Here is a 9,574-nt window from a genome sequence, read left to right on the forward strand (position 1 = left end):
GGAAAAGAAGCACAACAAATTGCTGTAAATTTAAAGCAAATAAATGAAACAAGAATGGTACTTAAAAAAAATAATAGCGAAAATGTAATAGATATAAAAGAAAATGTGACCGATGTTAAACATAAGGCGTGGGCTAATAGAAGAAGACCAGACATGAATATAGCTAATGAAAGGACAGAGAAAATTAAAAATCGTCAAAGAGCATCTAACAGATTTGCAGCAGAGCGGCTGAGGGCGGAGCAAGAAAAAACTAATTTAATAATGCAACAGAAAACGCAATGTGCAGAGCTTCACAACATAAAAATGGAGAATGAAAGGCTGAAGCAGGAATTATTAAAAACTTTAATAAATAAAGTATCAGGTAGTAACTTTTTTACATAGTTTATAATAGTTAGAAATAGTTTTGAGTAATCAAACTCCTTCTGTCAATGGCCACCGAACCGAAGTCCAATGTTTGATTTTCAATTTGACCATCCTGAATCCTCCTGTTCAGTGTATCTTCATCTAGTTCATCTGGGGTAGGGGGCACATCTTCTCCAAAATCTACACAGATGTTGTGAAGAATGCAGCAGGCTATAATTACATTACAAGCTCTTTCCAGTTTTATCCTAAGTCCCATTGCAAGAGCTGGAAACCGCCGCTTAATTACACCATATTGTCTCTCCACTGTGTTACGTGTCTTTATTTGGCTCTTGTTAAATCTTTCTTGTGCTGGAGTCCCTGGGTTTAAGTAAGATGTGATCAGATAGTTCTGGAAAATAATTAAATTAAAATTAATTTATTTCAGATGCAGACTCCAAGGATGTAGTAACAGTAGCTACCCAAGTTGTGCTTCAATCTTTAGAATAATTATGTAAATAGGAAAAAGAATAAATAAATACTATGACTTGTATTAGTTTTTTCAGTTATGTTTCATACTAAAATCCTTCTAGTATTATATCTTATGTAACCTAAATATTATACCTTATTTGGTGACTTAAAAAACAAGGACTTGTTCCGCGGAAGCCACTACACCGCAGAGGTCGTCTCGTAATATATATAATGTTTTTAATAAATAAGTGAGACTTTTTGTAGTGTTGAAATAATAGTTTTACTAGTGTAAACATTATATTAGTAGAGTTCTATCATGGATTTGTGACAGTACAAAGTGTAACATAAAATTAAGTCACTGACCTTTAGTGGATATCCATTGTCACCTAACAGAAGCGCTTGCCCATATATGCCCGATTCAAATTCTTGACAAACTCGACTGTTTGTAAATATTGCAGAATCGTGTGTTGACCCTGGCCAACGTGCTACTACATTCTGCACTTTTAAATTTGGACCCGAGATGGTCTGGCAATTAATTGAAAAGTAACTTTTCCTGTTTCGGAATAGCTCAGCATCATCACCACCTAATACATTAAAATATTATTCAAAATGTATGAAATATTCATTTAAAAATAAGGCAGTAAATAAAAATTGTCAGTGTACATACAACATTGAATATTTAAACAAAAAAAATTTTATGGAAGCTTTTGGGAGTGTGTGATCGAGTAAGAAGAACCCAGAAATCTTATGGTCTGGAATTCAATTTAGGGTTACCTACTTTTTAAGGGTCCCACACACTTACAGTCCGCCTGCAGTCTCTGGTCCTAACAGGCGGCCTGCCGTCCAAGGTCTGCATAGCTCACTCACTGTAGCGATTATTGCCTGCCGGCAATGGTCGAACGACGGCCCTGAGTCTACACACTAGCAGGCAGCAGTCGACAGTTTCACACCGCAATGTCGCGTGCCGGCAATCGTTCGCCCTTCGCAAAAATCACCTACACACTAGCAGACGGCAGTCGGCAGTTCGTTTACAGTTGCGCGTAGTTGTCGACAGTTTTGAAATCGTATCAGCTCATAAAGTGATAATGAAAAAAAAACGATGTGCTATTTTAATACTTCTTTTATTATCATCATCAGAAAGAAGATATTGGATGAAGAATTGGCTGCGTGGAAGAGAATCAAGATCTCATATGACGTTAGTACGTGAACTGAGGCAATCGCATCAGGAAGATCTATTTAATTACTTGCGAATGTCTTCAGAGACCTTTAACATGTTATTGACCATGGTTAAACCATACATCAGTAAAATGAATACAAAAATGCGTCAGTCTATAAACGCAGAAGAGAGATTAATAGCAACCTTACGGTTTTTGGCAACAGGACAAAGCTTTGAGGATTTAAAATTTCCTACAAGAATTTCACCTCAATCCCTGGGTGTAATTATCCCGGAAACATCGAAATATATTTGTTTAGTGCTAAAGGATTGTATAAAGGTAAGAAAACAACATTAAAAATTGTTAATCACTTTATTGACAAAAAAAATACAGCAATATTTATTGCTGGTTTTTAAAAAGTACATACTGCGTTAAATCATCAGTGTCATTACGTACATTGTAATGCTCATTAATCATAATCGTCTCGGAAGTTCCAACATCCACAGGAGATACTTGTAATATTGACTGAGACAAAGATGGGTTTATTGGTTGACGCTGTAAAATAGTTTCAGTAGATGTTGAAGGCACCTGTGTTAAAAACGAAGAACGTGTAAATTGCGACTGTGTGGGCACAAGACCAGAAAGACTAGTTTCTTCTTGCAGCCTATGTTTCATTCCGTATAATAGTACTTTATTAATCAATAATTCTGCATATAACCTTTGCTCTTCGTTCATACGTCGCAACTTACACGCTACATTCAGTCCTATGCCATCATACTCATCGTCATCCTTTAAGGCTTTATAAGCTTCATTAAGTAATACACTTTTCCTTTTATTTGCTGACGAATTTGTGGATAACACTGTAGGCGTCGATTGTCGTGATTGTAAGGAAGGCTGCGGCGAGTTTGGCGGCAGCAGCGATTGTGATGATGATGAAGTAGACGGCGATGGCATTTGTGTATAATCTTCGCAAACCTGAAAAATAGTAATAGTTTGTTTTTATGTTCTTTTTTCAGTTACCATCGTCTATCGAAGAATGGCAAGAGATTGCAAGAGGTTATGAAAGTCGATGGCATTTTCCTAATTGTGGAGGTGCTATTGATGGTAAGCACATCAGAATTCGAAAACCAGCAAACAGTGGATCTTACTATTATAACTACAAACATTATTTTAGTATTGTGTTGATGGCAATTGTAAATGCAGATTACGAATTTCTATATGTTGATATCGGCTGTAATGGAAGAGTATCAGATGGAGGCGTTATTGAATATACTAGTTTTTATAACAAGTTGCAAAACGAGCAATTGAATTTACCACCTAACAATATGAATAAAAACAATATGAACTTTGTATTTGTAGCCGATGATGCTTTTGCATTACATGAAAATGTTATTAAACCCTACCCACAAAGAAATTTAACTCGTGAAGAGCGCATTTTTAACTACCGCTTGTGTAGAGCTCGACGCACAGTAGAAAATGCTTTTGGCATATTATCTAGCCGATTTAGAGTTTTACATACAGAAATCAATATGAAACCAGAAAAAATTGATTACATAGTTTTAGCTTTATGTTGCCTGCACAATTTGTTAAAGAAAAAAGAAAGAGCCGGTTACCTACCTACTCAAGCACTGGTTACTGAAGATTTAGATTTTGGTAGGGTTGTACATGGAGATTTAAGCGAAGTTAATCCCCTGACCAGTTTACAACAGGGGCACAGCAGAAATGTATGTGAAAACGCAAAATTAAATCGTGACAAATACAAAGAATATTTTATGCATGACGGAGCTGTATCGTTTCAATATAATTTTGTAAATTAAAATAAATATTTAAAAAATGCTTACTGTTTCATTTTGATTTGTTACATTTTCATCAACGATGCTGTCGCTTCCTATACTATTCCGTGGCATTTCTTGATCTGCGGTGAACATCAACAAGTCAAAATACCATAAATTTGATGTATATACGTCGTCAGCTGACGATCCTGACTTTTGGTTCTTGACCTAAAAAGTTAGATAGAAAATAAACTAAAAATATGTAGAAATAGATACAATTAAACTAAATACGAAGTTGATCCAAATTAGTTTTCCAAATACATTTCCTACTGTGTACCCAGGGCTACCAGTGTGCAAAAAAAATTCAAAATATGACAGGATAAACCCACGATAAACCAGATAGGTAAAAAAGCCACACTTACCTTTTTTAATTCTTTTCGGAAAGTACTTTTTAAATTATTAATTTTTTTTTTCACCGTATCAATTGTGGCTGAAGGTACTGTGGTTTGATAATATGCTAATAATTTGGCGTAAGCGTCATCTTTCAAACTCCTGTTGTGGTAAGAATCGTCCTTAACTTTCCATAAACAAGGAAAACGTCTGTATAATTCTATAAAATGTGTAATAAATTGCGGCCTGTTGTCCATTTTGCCTTGATTTTGCCTATAAATTTCGCGATGTCGAAAAACAAAGAACTGTCGGCGGTTAACTGACACGTGGTTAGGACCGAAAGGCCGCCGGCCGACTACCTGCTAGTGTGTGTTCGATTCGCCCTTGAGATCACGGACTGTCCGGCCGATACCTGTCGACGCAGACCTGTGACGGCAAACGGCCACATACTTTGGGTTCGCATTGACCGTCGATACAAAATCGTCAGGGGAACTGTGTGTCTGTGATCTTTTCCGGTTAACTGACAGGCGACGGCCTGCCGGCGAACTGTTAATGTGTGGGGCCCATTATTCCATAAAACAGTTGAAAAAAGTTCCTATGGGAATTCATGGTAGAACATACTAATATAAATCTAAATTCTATGCAGGCGAAGCTGAGGGCAAAAGCTAACTGACTGAACCTGAATTAATTATACCTAGGTAATTTTAATGTAGGAAAACTGACAAATCAAGTGTAACTAAATATACCTACTGAAATTACTTTGCAACGCTTACCCGGGGACTGTATTTTTACATGGGTGCAGTCTATAGTTCCAATAACAGATGGAAAATTGGCTATGGTGTAAAAGGCACTTTGCTTCTCTTGGATCCCTCTAGCTGTTGTAGGCATTTTTATATGTCGATTTCTGAGCTGTATTATGGCATTTGTGACTTTATTGACGATTCGCGAAACTGTGGAGACATCCCAACAAACATATTAGCGTTAAGACAAGCTTTATTAGACATGTATTTCGGTTCTACTTAGATATTTAAGAGGTAGCGTATTTCTTATAAGAGAGTTATAGAGTGTAATAACACCTTTATACCCTCGATTTTGGCACAAAATTTTGCAGGCTAAGCCTGTATGAATCCCTATATAGTGGTTCTACAAAGCCTTTAGTTGAAGTGTGTAAGAGGTGTTACAAGAACGTCAATTTTAGTTTGAAACTTTATAGCGCCTTTAGAATGGAGTTAAGTTGAAACCTAGAGTTATATAACATATCTATAGTGGTGTTAGTTAGAACTAAGACCGGTACGTTGATACCTTATAAGTCATTTGAAAAGTTTTCTGTGTCAAAATCAGATTGTAAAAGCTTTAAAGTAAAAAGAATTCTATTAATTTATTAAGTTATTATTTGTCTAAATGAGTGCTTCGTTTATCTGCTGACAGTGCCGACATTGCAATATTCTCATCACAAAATGTATTGTGGATTTAAAGTATTTTTGAAGTGTTAAGTTAATTATTAGTGCGCTTGCCAGTTTACTGTGATAGTGTATCGTGTTTCTCATCTCAATTTTAACGCGCCCTCAAAAAATTATGACATAGAGGAATAAAAGGATAACATTTGAAAATGCAAATAACCTAAAATAGTTTTAAACGTCATTTTCAAGTGTTGCTCGGTTTTATTAGTGATTATATACATAAAACTAAGAAAAATAATTAGAAAAATGTAAATATATCGTTATTAGAAAGTGATTTTGTACCAATAAATTTTTAGGTTATGTTTACAGAAAGTAATCAAAATGGCGATTTTTTCTTAAAGTTACAGTCTTCCCTTAAATCAATTATGACACTTGATGAACTACAACGCCGGTGGTAAAGAGTATTATACGGTCTTGGGTTGATATAAGAGAGGAATTATACACTTATCGAAGACATTTACCTGCTGTGGAGACTAAAATACTGATTTTAGCTTTATTTATACATGTTTGGATTAGGGTTCCTTACAAAGTAATGAAACCCCTAATCTTCAAGTCACCCCAGGCGCAAAGTAACCTGCTGGTACCTAGGTACTTAAACTTAAATCACAGATACCGTTTTAACTTAAATTGTTAGCTTCAAGTTTTTTTTCTGCACTATGCTTTGGCTATAGTGTTATTTTCTTTTACAAAAATAAACATAGCAAAAATAACTCAATATAAAATTTTAATTATTAATTTTAGTTATTTTTTGTTTTCACGAATGGCGCCTTCTAAACTTCAGCCAGCCGGTAATATTGGGTCGTCTCGCGGGTCAGCTGTCTGTCAGTTCAGTCAGTCTTCAGTTCTCGCTGGGACGTTTGCGCCGACGCACGCTGTCGCGTGACGCATCCCGCCTGCTGCACACCACACGTGGACGCTGCTATGTATTTGTAGTTCTTCTCTTCTGTTTCATACATCAGCGATAATAATAAGGTAGATTGTTTTACCTAATTAACAAATAATTGTATTATTCTATTCTTTTATTGTATTATTCTATTCTTTTAAGATTGGGAAATATCTCTAAAGCATATTTGACCGGCCTGATAGTTCAGCGGTAGTGATCCTACCACTGAACTTTTTATATTTGAAATTGTTAAGAAATTTCTTACCTAATCAAAAATGTACTTCGATAATGTTTATGTAACAAAATAATAAAGACGCGATGATTTGTAGTTCAAAGACACCGACACCCTGATTGAACGAAGGTAGTAGGTACCTTTTTTTGTCCGCTAACTCGAATTGTTTACCTTATCTCTTATAAGTAGGTACCTTTCTACATATTTCTAGTCACAGTTAAAATGAGATCATAGGCACTGTCTTTGCTTATAGTTCAAATAACTTTTTATTTATGTAACATTCGTAAGTATTTTTTATTGTTTATAATGTTTAGAATAGACACCTAACGCCTTTAACTAATAGGATTTTATAGCGTAAGTACAATATTAAAATAAGAAGTATACGAATGTGATAGAAATAAAAAGTTATTTAATTCTTCACTTAGGCACTCCGATCACGATCATTGACTTGTAGATAACTGTTACTATTTAAACCTATTATTTGTGTCTGTCTTTTTATGTGTCCGTGGCACATCCACACACAGAATCCTATTGGGGGCTGTGAGTGTGATCGTTTATTTATATTAAATTAAAGTAACCTACTTATAGGAACTTAGTGAAATAATCATTTAACTATCTGGTTAATGTCCTGTCTAGTGAAAGAAAGAAAAAGGAAAAAAAATCGTAGATACCTACTTACTTTATACCAAAGTTATTTTCATTGTTATTTCAGGTTCAAAATGCCATACAAGATTGTTCAGACTGTCGAAGGAAAAAAAATTAAACTGATGACATGTCCATCGGGATGGGAAAAAAATAATATTCTGAAATATCCCAAAAAAGGACTATTTAGGTACATACATGACGAAAACTCCAAGCCAGAACCTGATTGGGATTTAATGATGTGCATCGTAAAAAGGTCCAACATCTCAAGTTACGACGAAGGTGAAAAAATTATTACAGACATGACAAATCGAAGTGACACAGATGATGGTGATAACTATAACTATCCCCAGAAGCGATACGAGAACCAAGCAGCCCTAAATTTAAATATTGTGGCGGACAAAATTGTGAAACCCAAACGTTCAGAAAACAAACCATCAACTATCAATTTAAATGATGTAGCAGAAATCGTGGTAAGAAATAAATACTTATAAGAACCCGTTCAGTGACTTATTTCGTAATCAAAATATTGTAAATGTTATTTTTTCCAAAACACAAACAAAATTAATTATACTCTGCATCAACGCTCGTGGCCGACGCGATTCTCTCTCGCACTTACAAATCTAGATAAGTGCATCTCTTTTTCATTTCAAGGTTAAAAAAAAAATTGTATCTCGTTAAGACCCGAATGTAAACATAATGTGTACAAAGCGCGAAAGTCTAAAACAAATATAATTTTTCTTACTGAATGATTTTTTTTTCAGAACGAAAACGTGCTTTACTTTGAAAACTCAAGAAAATTTGACAAATGCAACAATTACTTCAGCTACAGTATTACCACAAAATGTTTATGTTCCTTACGAAACCAACAACCCAGCATTGCAGGAAACTTTTAGCATCGATATTGATAGCATTTCTGTGAGCCAAAAACAGATGTTAGAATACCAGAGCCAAATTTTGGATAACCAAAAACAGATGCTGGAAAATCAGAAGAAGCTTATAGAAAGTAACACAGCAATCTTGGGGCAAACACAAACTGTAATCAAAGTTCAGAACAATGTACTACAGAAACTATCAAGTTTTTCCGTTCAACTTGAAGATGCAGTATTCCAAATTACTGAAATGCGTAGTACAGACAAAGAAGTACAATATTTGAAAGATTCCAAACTAGGTAGTATTGACAATAGTCCATTTCATATTAAAGCGATTGACAGTCCTAAAGAACTCGATGCACTAGAAACACAATTATCTGATAATAACTACAGAAACAATTTAAAACACACTTATTCCATAATATGTTGTAAAGGAGGAAAAGGAATAGATTGCGCTTACGCACTCGTGGACATCATGTTTACTAAAAAAATTCATATGTCAATGTTCATGGAGTGGAGGAACTCGAGGTGAAGAGTTAAAAGTACCCTTAAAGGGCTATAAACACGTGTTGTCATTTTTTTGGGAGATGATTAATTTCTGGGACGGAACATTTACACTAAAGGATAATGAAAACTTTTTTAAAACTATTTTGAAAAATGCTCACAAAAGAAAATTGGCTAAATGTGAAAGAGCTTCAACATCAAGAAAACGATCAAAGCCATGCCCAACAAACCGTAAAAAAACATCAACAAGTAAGAAAGAGATAAATGATGATAGACGTACATCACAAGAAAGAAGCACTGAAACAGATAAAAATGAAACACATACTGGAGAAGATGAATCTCAAAATGCAGAAGCTAAAAATGAAAATGAGGTAAATAATGCAAATCAGATAAATAATGAAAATCAGATAAATAATGGAAATCAGATAAATAATGAAAATCAGATAAATAATGGAAATCAGATAAATAATGAAAATCAGATAAATAATGAAAATGAAAAACACTGTGAAGCAGATAAACCTGAAACAGAAAATGCTGAAAAAGAAATAAACCAGAAAGACAATGCAAACAATGAAGAAATAATAGAGGAACAAGATGAAGAGGACGTACCTAAAAACGGTACAGAAGACTAGAAAACTAGAAATTTTACAGAGCAGGAAAGTCAGAAACAATCATGGTTTTTGATACTTTAAATACTATTTGTTGATTATATATTGTATTTGTTGATTAAGCTTAAGTCACTGTTTATTCTAGTATGTAAGGTAGTATTGAGACTGAAGATTTTTCGTCTTATCTCACAATGCCATCTTTGCAAAATGCCAACCCCTCGCAAAATTCCAACTCCTCAAAATGACA

General features: G+C 34.6%; 3 protein-coding genes across 3 annotated transcripts; 2 read left to right on the plus strand and 1 right to left on the minus strand.

Annotated features, from left to right (window-relative positions):
- Nucleotides 1-391: 391 nt before the first annotated feature.
- On the minus strand, nucleotides 392-5,673 carry LOC121736218 (putative nuclease HARBI1). Its single transcript, XM_042127306.1, has 4 exons — nucleotides 5,649-5,673; nucleotides 4,900-5,076; nucleotides 1,174-1,394; nucleotides 392-751 (listed from the first exon to the last, which is right to left on the minus strand). Exons 1-4 carry the CDS (start codon nucleotides 5,671-5,673, stop codon nucleotides 392-394), a joined length of 783 nt encoding a protein of 260 aa, XP_041983240.1.
- Nucleotides 1,949-4,206, plus strand: LOC121735775 (protein ANTAGONIST OF LIKE HETEROCHROMATIN PROTEIN 1-like). The gene is made up of 2 exons (XM_042126699.1): nucleotides 1,949-2,303; nucleotides 2,981-4,206. The coding sequence occupies exons 1-2, from the start codon at nucleotides 1,962-1,964 to the stop codon at nucleotides 3,779-3,781; spliced, it is 1,143 nt and encodes a 380-aa protein (XP_041982633.1). The 5' UTR covers nucleotides 1,949-1,961; the 3' UTR covers nucleotides 3,782-4,206.
- Nucleotides 5,674-7,645: 1,972 nt separating the features above from the next.
- On the plus strand, nucleotides 7,646-9,351 carry LOC121736219 (uncharacterized protein DDB_G0288805-like). Its single transcript, XM_042127307.1, has 2 exons — nucleotides 7,646-7,816; nucleotides 9,109-9,351. The coding sequence occupies exons 1-2, from the start codon at nucleotides 7,646-7,648 to the stop codon at nucleotides 9,349-9,351; spliced, it is 414 nt and encodes a 137-aa protein (XP_041983241.1).
- The last annotated feature ends 223 nt before the right edge of the window (nucleotides 9,352-9,574 follow it).

Source organism: Aricia agestis, chromosome 18, assembly GCF_905147365.1.
Source record: "Aricia agestis chromosome 18, ilAriAges1.1, whole genome shotgun sequence".
In the NCBI taxonomy this organism is placed as follows: domain Eukaryota; kingdom Metazoa; phylum Arthropoda; class Insecta; order Lepidoptera; family Lycaenidae; genus Aricia; species Aricia agestis.

Coding starts and splice junctions, on each gene's coding strand:
- LOC121735775 (XM_042126699.1), top strand. CDS start 1,962: ATGAAGAATTGGCTGCGTGGAAGAGAATCAAGATCTCATATGACGTTA. Junction 2,304..2,980: donor TGCTAAAGGATTGTATAAAG/GTAAGAAAACAA, acceptor TTCTTTTTTCAG/TTACCATCGTCTATCGAAGA.
- LOC121736218 (XM_042127306.1), bottom strand. CDS start 5,673: ATGAGAAACACGATACACTATCACA. Junction 5,077..5,648: donor AAACACGATACACTATCACA/GTAAACTGGCAA, acceptor ATGTCTCCACAG/TTTCGCGAATCGTCAATAAA. Junction 752..1,173: donor ACAATGGATATCCACTAAAG/GTCAGTGACTTA, acceptor ATTATTTTCCAG/AACTATCTGATCACATCTTA.
- LOC121736219 (XM_042127307.1), top strand. CDS start 7,646: ATGACAAATCGAAGTGACACAGATGATGGTGATAACTATAACTATCCC. Junction 7,817..9,108: donor ATGATGTAGCAGAAATCGTG/GTAAGAAATAAA, acceptor AATGCAAATCAG/ATAAATAATGAAAATCAGAT.